Source organism: Engraulis encrasicolus, chromosome 17, assembly GCF_034702125.1.
Source record: "Engraulis encrasicolus isolate BLACKSEA-1 chromosome 17, IST_EnEncr_1.0, whole genome shotgun sequence".
NCBI classification, from domain to species: Eukaryota; Metazoa; Chordata; class Actinopteri; order Clupeiformes; family Engraulidae; genus Engraulis; species Engraulis encrasicolus.
Genome location: NC_085873.1, coordinates 15,469,147 through 15,487,236, shown reverse-complemented (window position 1 = coordinate 15,487,236; position 18,090 = coordinate 15,469,147). Strand labels below are relative to the sequence as shown.

At 39.9% G+C, this 18,090-nt stretch overlaps 1 protein-coding gene and 1 long non-coding RNA gene across 2 annotated transcripts; one reads left to right on the top strand and one right to left on the bottom strand.

Annotated features, from left to right (window-relative positions):
- Window positions 1-1,791: 1,791 nt before the first annotated feature.
- LOC134467872 (uncharacterized) lies at window positions 1,792-5,024 on the bottom strand. The gene is made up of 2 exons (XR_010038658.1): window positions 4,927-5,024; window positions 1,792-1,906 (listed from the first exon to the last, which is right to left on the bottom strand). It is a non-coding gene; the product is annotated as an uncharacterized LOC134467872 (long non-coding RNA).
- Window positions 4,984-16,632, top strand: LOC134467870 (flotillin-2a-like). Its single transcript, XM_063221842.1, has 11 exons — window positions 4,984-5,137; window positions 6,081-6,156; window positions 6,602-6,692; window positions 8,711-8,834; window positions 10,069-10,187; window positions 11,066-11,179; window positions 12,036-12,155; window positions 12,496-12,710; window positions 13,604-13,787; window positions 14,816-14,965; window positions 15,760-16,632. The coding sequence occupies exons 1-11, from the start codon at window positions 5,089-5,091 to the stop codon at window positions 15,799-15,801; spliced, it is 1,284 nt and encodes a 427-aa protein (XP_063077912.1). The 5' UTR covers window positions 4,984-5,088; the 3' UTR covers window positions 15,802-16,632.
- Window positions 16,633-18,090: the final 1,458 nt, after the last annotated feature.

Below are 18,090 nucleotides of genomic sequence, written 5' to 3'. Positions count from 1 at the left end.
AGTGTCACCAAAAACACAATTAGGTGTAAATATTCAATGTCAACGTACTGTGAGTGGAGAAAGGCAATGGAATGGACTGGTCTGAAGTCTTAAAGGTGTAGGAGGGTGGGCAGACGTATTGCAAATATGCTGCTCATTGAAACTATATGCTGCCTATTGCCAAATCTTTTCATGAATATTTGCTTAATAATAAAATAATATTTTCTATGACCAAAGTACAGTTTTGCAAGTTTGCAACTAAAAATGTCTGTGTGGAAATTCAAAAGGGCAGAATTTAATGGTGGTGGTAAGTATTTGTGATAAAAGATTTGGGAATGGGCAGCATGATTTCTGGAGACCGCTAAAAATATCACACAGAGCACCTTGAAGGAAAATGATCTAGTTTGTAACTTAATATGACAGAGTGATCCTTTTATTGTTCAGTTTCTTCATTAAGTGTTTTGATAATGTGAGAAAATACCTTTAAGACTTTAAAATTGAGGCTCCATTAAAGTTGGTTGTGAGTGTTCACAAAAAATAATCCATAGCCTCCGCCTCTTTCAAATAGAACAAAAGACATACAATTTAATCTAATTGCTTTGAGTGAAAACAAACCGGTGTTGAAACTCTTCGCGTCAGAGACTGAAAGGTAATTTCACAGGGGGCCAATAAATCACGTCTCTTTCCACCCAACTTACATTTCCTCCATGTGCTGCAAAGCAATTAAAATGAATTGTGGTGTGCTGAGGAGAGCATAAAAAGGAATATTTCTGCTGCAGTGACTGCCATTTGAAGCTGTTAAATGTTTCATGTGTAGAAAATTGTGATCATTCTGTGTAATGTAATGTATTCAGGTTCCACAAGGCTGCTGCATGAAACAGGAAATGTTGCAGCATGGAGAATGTACTGCAGAGTGTGTGTGTTTTTCTTTTTTTAAGGTTTTTTTTTTGTCTTTTGCAACTTCATTGATGATAGGACAGTGTGAGAGGTGGACAGGAAGCGAATGGGGAGAGAGATGGGGAGGGATCTGCAAATGATCTGGGCCGGGAATCGAACCCGGGTCGGCGCATGGCAGACGAGTGCCCTACCGGTTGGCCATGACAGGGCCGGTGTATGTTTTTCTTTGAGGGCACGTTAGGTCATACACAGTCAATATGGTGTGGAAAGATTAGATATCTTTGTTTTTTTATTTCCCCTTACACATGGGAACAGTCCTGTTCAAGCAGTGGTTTTCAACCTCTTTTGAATAAATGCCCCTTTGCCCTCATCCTAAGCCTCCCAACGCCCCCTTGACCTCATCATAAGCCTGCCAAATAAAGTGGACTAATGTACAACAATGGCAACTAGGCACCACCCCCTTTCAGCTGTATCTTTCTCAACCTCCAGCCGAGGTTGACTGAGTCTAACAGTGCACCTCTCACCTTCAAGCTAGCATACACCATTAAAACTTATCAAAAGATAAGAATCTTATCATACGATTCAATGATAATTGCAAGCTTGTAAGCATCACCAGACCTAGAGAATAGCTGAAAGAACAGAAGAAATGTAAAACTCAATTATTTAACTGAAGGAGAGGTGTAAAATGAGCTTATTTCCAGAAATTACAGTATCGCTTTAAGTCCTACTACTTAGTGTTCCTTTCAAGGGTCAGTGTCATCTCAGCAGTATAGCACACGTCAGGGCGGCGCAACGGCAGCCAGTGACATTATGGTATGGATTATTTTGTTTGTGTGTTTTTAGTGGACTATCTAAAAGCATATTCATTGCAGCATCTCAACCACCAATTACTAATAACAGTCTTTGACCCTAAAGCAGAGTGCCTTGCAGACGCTGACGGTGTGGCAGTGCTGCGGAATGAGGACGGCACCCCAAGGACCACTTCCACGGCCATCACTCCAGTCCTGTCCTGGTCCGTGAGCGACCACAACTGCGGAACAAAACATGGAATATAATATATTATACATAACATTCTGCACACACTCTCGAATCTAATTTTTTGTTCACACCATTCCAGACACACACGGTCTCTCATCATCATGCATATTAATATACAGCTGTCTATTATGTGCACTGCATACATATAATCACATTTTTTATGCATGCACAACTGGCGGAATACCGAATACCTGTATGGCCTAAAGCGTACAGGCTTCCCCCTTGGAGTGCACATGTGCATGAGCTTTCTTCCTGGCAAGGAAACCTAGACTTGTAGTGGCACCACTGTACCTGGGCAGCACAGCACTGAGTTCCTCAAGCCTCCTGATTTATATCATCTCCTCTGGGCAGGCCTTCCCAAAAAGACTATCAAACAGCTTCAACTAATCCAAAATTCAGCTGCAAGGGTTCTTACAAGAACAAAAAGAATTGATCACATTACACCAATTTCAAGGTCCCTACATTGGCTCCCAGTAAGCTACAGAATCGACTTTAGGACATTAACTTATTACTTGTGTTCAAATCATTAAAGGGGTTGGGGCCCAGCTACATATTGGATATGTTTCAGCTGTATACACCAACTAGGCATCTAGGTCTATGAAGGAAAAACTTACTGGTTTTACCTACTGTCAAAACAAAGTGTGGTGAGGCAGCCTTTAGCTGCTATGCTGCAAAGCTTTGGAACCAGCTTCCAGACAAAGTAAAAAACTCCACTACTGTTGATAGTTTTAAGAACAAACTCAAGACATAGCTTTTCTCAGATGCCTTCTCTTAGAGATAAAAAAATGTTTAGGGCATTTTGCCTTTATTTTCGACAGGAAAGTGGAGGAGAGACAGAGAAGGGGAAGGATTGGCAAATGACCCGGACCGGAATCGAACTCGGGTTGATGGCGTAGTAAGTAACCCCAGTAACCCAGTTAGGCCACAGGCCACGGCAGGGCCAAATTGTCTTTGAAATTTTTATTTGCCTTTTCTCCTTATTTCTTTCTTTCATCTTTTACTTTCACATGCCATGCCTTGCAAGATATTACATTTTTGTTCTCTCTATTTTATGAATATGGTGTATATCTTCCTATTGGGCCTAGAGCCTACTGGAGAGATGTGGGGGTTATGTGCCTTTTCAACGGCACCAGCCATGGGAGATGGGGATTGGTAAGGGTGGGAATGAACCAGGAACCCTATGATGTAAAATTCCAACTCCATAACCATTACACCACCGCTGACCAATACAAACAACATTTTGGCTATAGTTAAAATCTACACTGTATGCCTAAAATATTCCCAGAGACGCAGTCACAATGAGCATTAAGAATAGTGTAGCAACTTCCATTTGCATATTTAATTTTGTTGACATAGTCTGTTCCTCGGGGTATCTCGGGGTGTTGTCTATCTACCTCACACTTTGAAGCCATCAGTAGCTGGTAAGATGCCAATTAACATGCACTGACGCCCATGCCAGTCGCAGCCATGCACTGAACTGTACAAGCCAGGGACCAGAAATAACTTCTTGACTCTCATGAACACGTTTCTAAAGAGTTTTATTAATTATTTTTTTTTGGGGGGGGGTGTCTTTTTTACTTTATTGATGACAGGACAGAGGTGGACAGGAAATGAATGGGGAGAGAGACGGGGTGGGGTCGGCAAATGACCCGGGCCGGGAATCGAACCCGGGTCAGCCGCATGGCAGACGAGTGCCCCACCGGTTGGCCACGGCAGGGCCGAACATGTTTCTGATCACATTCAATAGCATGTACTGTATATAAAAATACATTTAAAACACTCAATTTATCTCCATCACCTACTCTCTGACACATCTTGGAGGCACACTTATAAATGGAATTGCAATTGGGAAATGAGAGATTTATATGTCGGGGAAAGAGAGTAGGCCTATGTGACATAGTCAATAACAATATTGACACAAAATCCATAGCCTATCCACACCATGTCAATATCAACTCTAAAACTGCACTCATAAAAAGCATCTACACACAAGCATGTGGGTTCGGTTATGCATAATGAAGTAAAATGACAGAGAGACAGAGATTCTTGTGTCAAAGAAACACGAAAAAAATAACATCAATAGTCTGGAAATCAACTGAAATCTACACTCATCGGCCTGTGTATTTGGCACAACTTTCTACTCAGCAAATAACATGGTGACGGTGACAACTCAATGCATTTAGGCATGTCAGACATGTTCATGATGATCATCAGATCTGAGGGGTCAGATCGCACAAAGGGGTCAATTGTCCCAGAACTGCATTTTTAATACAGATACTTTTTAAACTTTTCTTAAAAACGTTTTTCAACTTGTATTTTTTCTTTTTACTTTTTGGGACTTTCTGAGCTTACAACTTTTCATCATGAATTGTGTCTTTTGCATTATTGAATTACATTACATTGCATTTGGCAGATGCTTTTTAACCTAAGCGACTCGAGGACATAATCATAGCCAACATTACTAGCAGATACTAAGTGCACAGGAAATAAACAATAAGTGCAGATGCTGCTAAGTAGGCCCTATGGTAAGTTTATGGGTTTTTTGTGTTTTTTTTTTTAATAATAATAAAAAAAGAAAATTAACACAGGGTTAAGAAGAGTACAGTAGGCTACATACACATAGAATACACATCATGCCAGATATCTGGCCCGAGACTGGGGCAGCTCAAGCATTGTAGCAGACAGAAATGAAAGAGAAGAGTCTTTAGGCCTACACTTGCTTCTTGAAATTCATTGAAATTGGACTAATAATGCCCCCTAGTGTTTAAAAGTAAAAATAGCACGCAGATTATTATTGCAGTATTGGCATATGCGGCGGCGCGAACTAGTCAGAGAGAAGTTCTAGCTGAACTCTAAATTCTAATTATGATGATGAATCAATCAGGATTTCATTTTTTATGTCTTGCTTCTCAACCAAGGAGGTCTAGTTGTTCTCAACCATCGAATGTAATACGCTACAGGTAGCGACTAGCCTATTTCTACTGTTCCCATTGACAGTAAATTGTTCCTCACCATTGACCCGAAGAGGACATTCGATGTTTCAAACAGAAAAGAATGCCTGTGTCACTACTGGCAACTTCAACGTGTCCCCAAGCATTGATTCTTCATTCTTCCCTTTTCTGTGGATATTGGACAACACACATTTTCATCTGAACTGTTTGCGTCGGCAAAAAAATGGGGAACTTTCATACTGTTGGACCCAATGAAGCCCTTGTTATTTCAGGTAAATTAATGTGATATATTTTATCGCTGTGTTAAGCCTCAGACCATGGCTAGCAGAAAAATACGTTAGAACAACAACCAACGATCAGAGCTCTGGATTTTAACGTTATGTTTTGTCAGTCAACTAGAGTTGATACCGAGTGGTCAATGATTTGAGAGACTGGTGGTGGATTATCTTATTCTCTTGTGTAGAGAAAGCACGGGAAGCTCTTTTTCTGCCCTTACCAATTAAATGGTAGGTTTATGACATTTCTTGCTCACTAGCTTGTCCAGACGTCCAGCATAGTGATGTTAACCGGTAACCGTTTAACCGATAAGCTTAGTCGACCGGATCGACGTTAGCTTGTTCTGCCACCGGTTAACCGGTTAACTGGTTGTTTTTTTTGTGTCACTGTCCTTTTAGCCTGGTCCTGACCATCCCATACTAGTAGAGTAGTGGAGAGCCAATCTTGTGACCTTGTCTCCTCCAGACCTCCACTTGCGCTTGTCTCCTCGCCCCGCCTCCTGGCCCCTCCTCCGTGGAGAAAAGGATAAAGTTTCCCAGCTGTCAGCCTAACCACAACAACTTTTGAGGGACTGTTTTTCATTCACCATAACAATTGCAAACGAGAAAAAGACTCTACAATTGAGCTTTTGCAAGATATTGAAATATAATGCTGTTGTCAGTGATGTCATCATGACGAGAAGCGAGTGGAGGAGGCAAGTGGAGGAGGCAAGGTCCCATATTAAGATGCACTCATAGTCACTAGTATGGTGTTGTTTGTGCAAGATTTTATTGTGACTGATGTGTCAGTGAGTAACTGTAGCCTACTCTGTTGTTTGTGTGAGCTTTTGCTACTTTTACCTGCAAACAAATCTACCTTCGGGTTACCTTACCTTACCTTACCTTACCTTACCTTACCTTACCTTACCTTACCTTACTGTTTGTGTCTACTGATTTCCAGGTGGCTTTCAGAATGAGAAGAAATACATCACGGGTGACTTCGCCTGGGTGTGGTGGATTATTTCGGATGTCCAAAGGTGTGCATTTTGCATTCACAAAGGCTGATGGCATGGCGGCATTTTATGGGAAGTCAATGATCGACTTTATCAATGCATCAATCCTAGCCGACAATTCGATTAATCGATCTATTAATCTTGTTTTTGTGTTATAATTGCACTCACTTTGCTCATGCAGTAATGATGATACTGACTGTAATAACAATGTTTCTCAAATAAAACGCATGCAGATATTGCAGCTTTCATCAATGTATTTAATATTTCATACCTAGCCTGCAAGTTTAAAAAAAAAAGAATCATTGAATTGAATCAATTTAAATCAAATTGAATCATGAGAATTTCTTCAGTATTAAAAATAATCAAGTCGTTGTCTTAAGACATTGATCTTGAACCCTTCTTTCCTTTTTCTTTTGTGCAAGAGGATTTTTTTGTTCATAACAGTATTTTGGGCCCTTTATTTTCCTAGGATTAGCTTGAGGATAATGACACTACAACCCGTATGTAGAGACGTGGAGACTGCAGAAGGAGTAGCCCTCACTGTCACAGGCATAGCACAGGTACAGTATGACTGTTTATTACTGTATGTCTGTTTACACATACTTTATATGGAGGTTTATCTCCTTAAAACAGATATTTTTAAAACCGGAGTTATAAGTCAAGATTTCTAAAATGCACCTGTCACAATAGTGTTATCATTTTTATCCACAAGAACACAACATACATGCATGGGTCTATGATTTTTTTTAGTAGCAGACTTCACGTGGTACAATCACAGCTAATGCCCATTAATTAATTAGTTATCGGAAATTAATGTACAAACAGTGAATAAGCGCCTTAGATAATCCTGTGAAAATATAATAATAGTTAAAAAAAATAATACTGCCACGAGCTAGTCAAATGAGGACCCCAATTCACCTTTCCGCTAAACACCGCCCACTCAGGCAAGAATATGATCGTGTCTTCATTGAAATGCATGCACATCAGGGTATTTCTAAAGTCCTATTTCATAGGTGTTTAGCTGTTAACTGTTGGACAGAAATGATAATGCCCTTGAATAGTCACCTCAAGTCAAAAATGTTGTACACCACCTCCCGACCACCTTAGTCTGTAGGCCAGTCAATCTAGCGTTTGACCCGGGACAAATTGCAATAGTAATCATCCCAAGTTTTTTTTGTAATCCCTACGTATGTCCAAATAACATATTAAAAATCTACAGCTTTATATTTAGTGGAACATACTTTTTTTCAAGGTCACAGCTGGAGATTTCCCATTCATTTTCCCATAGGGAGACAATATAGGAGATACTTGGGGAATAGGCTAAAATTTTAAACAATGAGATATCAATTTGAAATTTTCACAGTAATTTTCTCCAGCAAAGACACATATTTTTTGTATTGCAAGTTGTCTGAAATATGATGATTAATGCAAATGAGATCACATCTACTTAATTATGCAACAACGGGCAAACCATAAAACAAATAGCAAGAATAATGATTCACACTTTTTATTGATACTTTATCCACCCTACATCACAAATGACAAATCTACCTCCATCACTTTAGTGGAACATACTTTTTTGAAGGTCAGAAGTTGCAGATTTCCAATGCATTTTACCATTCAATGGGTAAAATACTTTTGACCTTGGGAAAAGTATGTTCCACTGAATTGATGAAAGTTGATTTTTAATATGTGATGCAAAGGGGTTGAAGGATCAATATAATGTATGAACCATTACTATTGCAATTTGTTCTATGCTTCGTCTGCTACCACAGATTTTATGACATATTTCAGTACATATGACCTCATTTGCATATTTCATCATGTCAGAAAACTTGCAATAGTGTTTGGAAGTAGGGTGCACACATCCACAGGTAGTTGTCCAGGTGCCAGACAAAAGGTAGTAGGTAGTGTGATGAAGCGGTCTGCACACTGTGTATTAACTCCAAAAATACTTTATTTCATTTTAACATATGGCAACGTTTCGATCCAACAGAGGGATCTTCCTCAGGCCTGTTGGATCGAAACGTTGCCATATGTTAAAATGAAATAAAGTATTTTTGGAGTTAAGACACAGTGTGCAGACCGCTTCATCACACTAGAAGACTTGCAATACAAAAATCGTTTGCCTGAATGAGGGTAACCAACTGAAAGTTTCAAATGAATATGTCATGGTTTAAAATGTTACCCTATTCACCTTGTATGTCCTATATTGTCTCCCTATGGAGAAATGAATTGGAAATCTGTCAAATTTGACCTTGAAAAAAAGTATCTTCCACTAAATACAAAGTTGTAGATTTTTAATATGTGATACAAGGGGGCTTAAGGATCACTTAAAAGTAGGAACGATTACTATTGCAATTTATCCCGGGTTTGGGCCTTTTTAGAGCTAGATTGACTGGCCTACTGTGCTCATGATGGAATTGATAAATGCCAAACAGAGCTGAATGTACGTTCACTTTACACCAGTTTTCCACAGTATGATGGCTTTGGAAATTCGCTTTGCTGCATTTCCAAATTGTATTACGATAGAAAGTGGACAGACCTCTTTATGACTTTGTCAATCTTCCCTCTGTAGGTCAGAGTCATGCCAGATGATGACAAGCTACCTGTGGCCTGTGAGCAATTCCTGGGGAAGCCTGTGAGTGAGATTGAAGGTGTTGTTTTGCGAACGATGGAAGGCCACCTACGCTCAATCTTAGGTAGGCTATGCCAATTTTAGAACGGTTTGATTATTTTATCTATCTATCTACAGTGCTGGGCGATAATGGAAAGAAAGACACATATCACAATATGGATTAGTTATCACGATAACAATATATATCATGATATACCACAATTACTTGTTACGATGTTTTCAGTTATTCTCTTTGTTTTCTCTTTATTGTGTCGTTCCACCATGTTTCTATAAAATGAATCCTTTTATTCTGCTTTTTACAGTTATATGAGCACGCATAGGTACAATAACACAAATATTATTATATTATATTATATTTTAAATTGTATATTAGCTGTAATGATGGATAAAATTAGTTTTTCATGATAGAAAAGTGTCTTTCAAGCCCTTTCTACTCTATCACGATAATCATATCGTCATATCGTCCAGCCCTAAAGGAGGGTGTCCACAAAGAAAGTACTCCTTGAATTCAAAGAATATATGTATAAAAAACAAAATATGGCTACAACATCTTAAAAACATAGACTGGGCAACCTACATCCTGGTCAGCCCTACGACCCGATTTGACACTGCATTTCACAGTGCCCATGCACAAAAGGCACAAATTGCCAGGCAGTGCGATTCGCTTTTGATTGTGTCCTCACCTCCACCTCAGCTCAGGTGCGCGTTTTCCTTACAGGTTTTTGTCATCTGTAGTTTCGAAAAATAAGTCTGTCATGTTGTACAGTGTGAGCATTCTGGTCGCCGCTGACACTTAAGTTCTTTATAGTGTGAGGACGTGAGTCGTGAGAGGTGAATTTTTAAACCATACTGTATATTTCACTCGTGCAGTGCGAGCAGGAACTGAACACCCACGATTGAAAATATTGCACAGTATATGCCTGGCAATAGCTAGGGGATTAGATCCCCATGCCATCAGTGGAACTTATTATTTGTTAAACCTTTGCCATACCACACATTACACAGTCTTTATTAAGACATAGGCCTAATCTCTACGTTTACATGAGACATTTAATTCGGAATTAATTCTGAATAAAGCTTAATTCCACTTTGAAAACGTCATGTAAACACTTCTTAATTCAGAATTAAATGAAAGATTAAAGGAAACTCGACTGAACTATTTAATTTAGAATTATTCATTCGGAATTAAAACGGCATGTAAACGTAGCCAATGACTTCATCATTGCCATTCTTGTAACAAATTTAAATTAGGGGCCTTGTCTTAAAGTATTGGCCATGTTCTTGGCATACTCCCCCAGGGACTCTTACGGTGGAGCAGATCTATCAGGACCGAGACAACTTTGCCAAGCTGGTGTCAGAGGTGGCCGCCCCAGACATCAATCGCATGGGTATCGGGATTGTCAGCTTCACCATCAAAGTGAGTTTATGAAAACAGAAAGTGCTCACAAACTGTGCACTGCTTACACAAAAGGATATTTCTGAAAAAACACACTTTTTTTGCCATCCGTTTTTCATGTAAACTGAGTTTTATAAAGTGAATTTCAAAACTCTTTTAGTGGGCTAACGCACCTGTCACCGTGGATTTTTTTACTTTTATCCACGTTGTGACGTGATTGTGCTGTACGTAAACTGATAAAAAAAAATATCCGCCTTTAAAAATATTGCATACAGTATGTGTAACCAGCATCTAGATTACAGTATATCCTTCATGTTGATGTATTGTGAACAGTTTCAGCCATACACGATCCACCCAAAAAGCTTATTTTGCAACATAAATATTGTACATAGAATTTGTATGTGTGCTTATTCATATGACACGTACCATAAAAGTAGGCCATTTCTTATTTTCCTCATATGACTGTATATGTGCACCAGAAATGACTGAACCAAACACAGCGACTTAAGTCATTATTTCTCTATAGAGGGCCATCGAACTCGTCGACCAAAATAAATTCCCTAGGGGCAAATCAAACTGGGTGACCAAATAATAATAATAATAATATGTAATGAGATATGACATGGTTTGGCGAAAACCAATTGGAATGTTCATACCTTCAAATGTCAGAGGTGTTTTTGCGATTAGTTCAACCAGACATGTCAATATCACGGCCAGAATGAAAAAAGGCAAATTCTTCCATGAAGCCAAACTCCACCAACAACTTCGGCTGCCTGACCACTTTGGTCATTTCTGGTGCAGTAAGTGAAAAGTGAAAGCATTGTAAGCTTTGTAAGCTTGTAAGCCTTGTAAACCCGTAGAATGACTTTATACATTTTATATATTTCTCTTATGGATAGGATGTGGATGACAGGGTGGAGTACCTCAGCTCCCTGGGGAAGACGCAGACCGCGGCTGTCAAGAGAGATGCCGACATCGGAGTGGCAAACGCAGAGAGGGATGCTGGCATCAGGGTAATGAACTGACATGGGACTGGCTGATGTGAACAAATGTACAAAAAAAATATATACAGTGCTGGCCAAAAGTATTGGCACCCCTTCAAATCTGTCGGATAATACTCAATTTCGTCCAGAAAATGATTGCAATCACAAATGCTTTGTTATTAATATCTTCATTTCTTTTTCTTGCAATGAAAAAAACACGAGAGAATGAAAAAAAATCAAATGAATGATAATTTTACACAAAACTCATAAAATGGGCCGGACAAAAGTATTGACACCCTCAGCCTAATACTTGGTAGCACAACCTTCAGACAAAATATTTGCGAACAACCACTTCTGACAACCATCAATGAGTTTCCTACAACGCTCTGCTGGAATTTTCGACCATCCTTGAGGTGATTTGAAGGGTGCTTTCTCCAAACTATCATTGTGAGATCTCTCCACAGATTTTCTATGGGATTAGGGGGTGGACTCCAACATTATGCTGCAAAATGTGTTGATAGTCTTCGGCTTCATAATTCCATGCACACGGTCAAGCAGTCCAGTGCTTGAGGCAGCAAAGCAACTTCAAAACATCAGGGAACCTCTGCCATGTTTGAATGTACGGACCGTGTTATTTTCTTTTAAGGCCTCATCTTGTTTCCTGCATTCATTTGAATGAACAGGAAAACACTGAGGCCTTCAAAGAAAATAACACGGTCCGTACACGGACCCAATCCACAGGTGTCGCTACTGATCAGCACTGAGAATCTGTTGAGGACAATCATTAAGTTAAGGGTCCCCAACAAGACAGTTATTGACGGGAGGGGGGGAACCAAACCAAACCTGGCGGTAACAACAAGGTTTCGGTGCTCCTCTTCTTGTTTAGGAAGCAGAGTGTATGAGAGAAATGACGGACGTCAAGTTCTTGGCAGACACAAAAATGGCAGACTCCAAACGAGAGCTCGAGATGCAGCAGGCAGCGTTCAACCAGGAAGTGAACACTAAGGTCAGTGGAATAGTGTTTGCGATCTTAATACATAAAAGTTAAAGGTGTACTGTGTAGAATGGTGGCCAGAGTAGGGATTGCAACTATACTGCTCACTGAAACTGTGCTGCCTATTGCCAAATGCAATCTATTCATGAATATTTACTAAGTAATAAACTATGTTTCTGAAAGCGGAGTCCCATCTGGTCTATGAGCTGCAGGCAGCCAAAAGATGCATCTTACATCCATATCTACACTCTGCACTTTATATGTTTGAAGTAAAGTATTTCTGCAACTCAAGTACGTACTTCGTCCATTTTCTGGCACCTAATGCATACACATGTATTTGTCACGAGTGCAGAAAGCTGAAGCCCAGCTGGCCTACGAGCTGCAGGCAGCCAAGGAGCAGCAGAAGATTCGTCTGGAGGAGATCGAGATCGAGGTGGTGCAGCGCCGCAAGCAGATCACCATCGAGGAGCTGGAGATCCAGCGCACCGACAGGGAGCTCATCGCCACCGTCAAGAGGCCCGCTGAGGCCGAGGCCTACAGGATGCAGCAGCTAGCCGAGGGAGACAAGTGAGTACTGAACAAGAGGAGGGGAATCAAAACTAGTTATGAAAGCCCACCTGGGAAAGTCCAACTCCCATTGTCATTGTGACACAGCACTCCAGTGCACACTGCACACAACAAAATTGCATTTATGCCTTACTTGTGCAAGGGTGCAGCCCCCAATGGCGCCCCTAGGGAGCAGTGCGGCAGCACGGTACCATGCTCAGGGTACCTCAGTCATGGTGGAGGAAAGCACTGGTCAATTTCTCCCCCCAACAACCTGGAGTGTCAGGAATTGAACCGTTAGCCTTTGGGCTACACGTCCGACACTCTAACCGTCATAACTATACATCATATACAAATTAAATTACACTTAGCTGGTGCCTTTATCCAAAGCGACTGATGGATGCTGCAAGGCATCAGTGACAGTCCCTGGAGCAGTTGGGCACTTCAGCCATGGAGGGAGGAAGGGAGTGGTAAGGGTGGGGATTAAACGTGCAACCATGTGACCAGTGATAAAGTAGTGCGAACTACGAAGAGTAATTTGCTAAGAACACATCTTCATAACTTGCTACACAGCAACATTTAAAGTCTAAATTAAAATTTGGTTTGGTTTTAATCTAGACATAAACAATACCCACAGACTCAGATGTGCGGATGTCAAGTAATTTAATTTCAATTTCAGCACTTCACAGCCATATCAGGGAATTTTATGGAGGATCAACCTCAGCTTGTTGTGTATCAGTGCTTTTGATGTTCAATGCTTTGCACTTGGAGCATTTTGAAGGAAGGCTTTCAATGTCATTGTATTGTGTCTAATGACAATAAAGGCTCTCTATTGTATTGTATTGTATTGTATTCCATGCACGCTGCAATTATGTGAAGTAACAGCTGGAGGTTGGTGTGTCCCCTCTTGGCAGGATCACAAAGGTACTCACGGCTCAGGCAGATGCCGAGAAGATCCGCAGGATCGGCGAGGCGGAGGCGGCCGCCATCGAGGCCGTGGGTAAAGCAGAGGCTGAGAAGATGAGGCTGAAGGCCGAGGCCTACCAGCAGTACGGAGACGCCGCCAAGACGTGCCTGGTCCTGGAGGCCCTGCCCAAGGTGTGTGGGCAACCACGCGAGGCACACAGTTATCAAGTCAAGTCATGTCGGCTTTATTGCCAGTTTCTTACTGTAATGTGCACAGGTCATGTATGAAAAGTGCAATTGTCATAATGAATAGAATTTGATGGTGGTCGTACCATAAGTACTCATGAAAAACGCAAGATTTGCGAATGGGCAGCATGATTTCTGGAAATAAATTATCTGTACTAAAACTATTACACAGTGCACCTTAAAGTCACACAACAAGCATACACTGGACTGACCTTAACAGGACAGACATTAAAGCTACGCAGCTTTTGGATGTAAACACAGAGCCATGTAAACGAACTCAATAGTAGCCTCTCGTGGTTCTTCCGGAATACTGCACTATGGTAAAAATGACCAATAAATTATTGACAGTGGCTTTGAGATAATGAGTGAATCCATATCTGTTAATTGTGCCTTTCCTTGCATTCAGTGCTCTTTATTTCTAAGACTTTTCCGATGTTCATATGTGCAATTGTTCCCTTTGCTCATGATTTCTCTGCTTCGTCTTTTTCGCAACTGTGATTATGACTTTTTCTCCTTAACCCTTCCCGGCACGATGGATGTTTGACCCAGTTGACTTGTACTTTGACTGTTTTTTTTTATTTACTATTATTATTATTACACATTTCCAGTAACTATATACAGTATCTATAGAGGCTGAGAATTTTAGAGGTCAAGATGACGAGCTGCATTTTCATCTTGTTGTTGAACGTACTGTATTATGATGAGGAATGGAAATAGTTGTGAGGTAATATTTTCGTGTTGTAGCTTAGGAAAAGGCCTGTAAGTGAAAGTGGCTATCGATATATATCCAATGCATAGGCTTTAAAATATAAAATAAGGATTATTTTAAGTATTAAAATAAGTAATGTTACAAAATAAGTAGGCTAGAGTTCACGTTTTGTCTCCTCTCCTCGCAAATTGCATATTCCAAATAGTTAATTGAACTTCTGGAGTCTTTATGTTTTTTTCTTCTTCTACGTTTTTCATCATGACAGATTGCCAACAAGGTGGCCGCCCCTCTGGCCAAGACCAGTGAGATTGTCATCCTGAGTGGGGACAGCAGCCGCGTGACCGGAGAGGTGAACCGCCTGTTGGCCGAGCTGCCCGTCTCCGTTAACGCCCTCACAGGCGTGGACCTGAACAAGGTGAGAGTGGCCCGCCAGAGACCCCTCAGTTGGCACAACTTATGACTTGGACAAGGACAACAGCGAATTCTTAGAATGCAGAATTTGGTTTCAACCTTATGTAATAACAAAGGCTTGGATGTCTGCTGAAGAGTTAAGCCTTTGACTTTTTTTTTTTTTTGCTACTTGCAAGCCATCATGAATCATCATAGGAGTTTTAAGTTCATGTTTTTTTTTTGTTTTTTTTTACTGTAGTACCATTTAAAAGGTGAAAATGAGGGTTGTGGTGGTGGTGGGAGGGGGGGGGGTATTCTACAGCGATTAATAAGAGGTTGAAATAGTTTTTGATGGTGAACCTGTACATTGATATGGGCAAGTCTGTATATTTATAATTATATATTGTATAAATCTGTATATATGTAATTATAATTGAATATATCGTTGTTCAATTTAAACAGGAATACATTTCATTCACAGCGATTAGTAATTTATTATCCTAAAACTTTGAAACTGCTCTTAATGTGCATCATACAAATAAGCAGTACACAGTCGTGGCCAGATTATTTGACCAAACCTTTTAATGATTTAGCAGAAATCCCACTTGTGAGATATTGTTAATGAAACCCTAACCAACAATCAATACACACGCACGCACGTACACACACACACACACACACACACACACACACACACACACACACACACACACACACACACAGCCTTTAATAAAATACCAATGTTCTAGCTTTTTTAATCTGAATCTTTTGAATCTTGTTAGTGGAAGCCTAACCAAGAATTCCCTCTGTCCCCAATAGCTCCCTCTACTGAAGAAGATGAGTAGCACCACTAAGGCTTGAGGCCTGCCTCTCCTCAATGACACGTCCATTGGCTTCACTCCCACTGCCCTCAGAAGACTTGAAAACACAAGACGATTTGTGAACCTCTGGTGCCTTACTCTCCCCAAGACCAAGCTATCTGCTTACTGCTGCTTTCCGTGAAAATAACGAGTAGAGTACTTTTTATTAACATATACGTATGTACATAATAATTAAATTATTATATACATAATTATTAAATTATTATACTATTATACATATTAGGGTTGTATTCAGACTTTTTCATAGCTGGAATAGATAGGACAGTTGATTTAATGTAGGATATGTACATAAAACCTGAGGTAAGAAGGGGAGGAGTGAGGTCATTTTGCACATGTGATAAGTTGAAAACAAACCACTCGTAATACCTGTAATACTGTAACGTGTACTATAGTGTGCCTATTTAATGTGTTTTATTTATTTCAAGGATTTTATTGGAACTGGTTGTCATGATGTAAGCCATGTGCAATATGAAAACTTTGTTCAACAGAAACTTAGCAGTTTTCAGTGATATAATGACCTTGGAGTGAGGGTTTGTTTTTCAGCCTTGTCATTTGCAGAATTTGTTCTCTGTTATAGGGGGGAAGGAGAAATGAATCCATGGTGGTGGTTATCTACATTATTTTGTCTTACTTGAGTTCATAACATTATTTTGCATTTTCACAAAATACATTTTCTCACACGTGAATTCATCGTCATAAACTAAAATGGCAGCTTATTCAGTTGGTTGTTGGCATTGGGCCATTGTATGTGATTTTGATATTACTCTGTACAAATCCTATTGTAATAAATAAATATTTATACTGCACGTAACACATTGTGTGAATATATTTTTGTTTTGGGGCCAGTAATGCTTATGACTATGTCACCTGCATCACGGCATAAAATGATAACCCAAGAAAACATATACAGTATACTATACACTGTAAAAAAAATAGCTGTTAATTTAGGGCAATTCTGCAACAGCATTCTACTGTCTTTTGAAAAAACAGACAACTACTGTGAAAATAATCCTTTGAGTCTTTGAGCATAAACAGTAAGTACTGCACAATAGCAGCATTGGCCGTTGTGGAAGCAACCAAGTTATTTTAGGCAGCACCTTGAAACCCATTCATCCTCCATTTGTCCGTGATCACCATCAAGCTGCTATACCACCTGAAAAACTTAAGTCATTCTCACTGGTTAAAGATTCTCTGATACTATCAGTGGTGTAGTCTATGTTTTCAGGGATTTCAGTATACCCACTTAAAATTGATTGATCCATTGTTTTGAATAGTACAAATATATACAGTATACCCACTTCAAAAAATGCTCAAATATACAGTATACCCACCATAAAAAAGTAGACTACACCACTGGATACTATCAAGCATGAAACAATTTCGGAGGAAACTACAATACTTAAAAAGTGATTGATGCAGCACAGTAAGAGTAGCACATGCATTTTCATAGTGATGAAAGTGTGAATGGCTGAAACATTTTAAGAACTTGTAACACTCTTGCAACAACCATCTAAACCAAACTGCTAATCAGTGCCTGGCCTCACCTGAGTACTAAGGGCTGTTGTTCCATTATTCAATTATGGCCTTCACCTGCCAAATGCCTGATGACTCTGGGCACATGGTATTCTTGCACCTGTACAGTGCCCTCCATAATTATTGGCACCCCTGGTTGAGATGTGTTAAAAGCCTTAAAATAAATTCAGTGTTTATTGCAGAAGAATACTGTCACACTGAAAATTGTAGGAAAATGTAGCCTTCAACTCAAATGAATTGTAAGAAAATAAAAAAAATCCCTGACTAAAAAATAATTATTTTTCATTAAATCACCTGTTCCACAATTATTGGCACCCTTAACAATTCCCAGGAAATAAATATAATTGAAGCATTTCTGTCATTTCTACAGTAGTTTACAAAGTTTACCAGAGTATGTAGGAACATTTAATTAGTAATTCATCACTTCCTGTTTCCCTGGGGTATAAATATGACGTGACACCGAGGCCATTTCTCTTATCCACTCTTAAACATGGGAAAGACAAAGGAACACAGCATACAAGTGAGGCAGATGTGCGTCGACCTTCACAGGTCAGGCAGAGGCTACAAGAAGATTGCCACTCAACTGCAGCTGCCCATATCCACTGTGAGAGGAATAATTAAGAAGTTCAAAACAACTGGAACAGTGGTAAACAAGCCTGGACGAGGACCCATGTTTATTTCGCCACCACGCACAGTGAGGAGGATGGTAAGAGAAATCAAAAGATCTCCAAAGCTC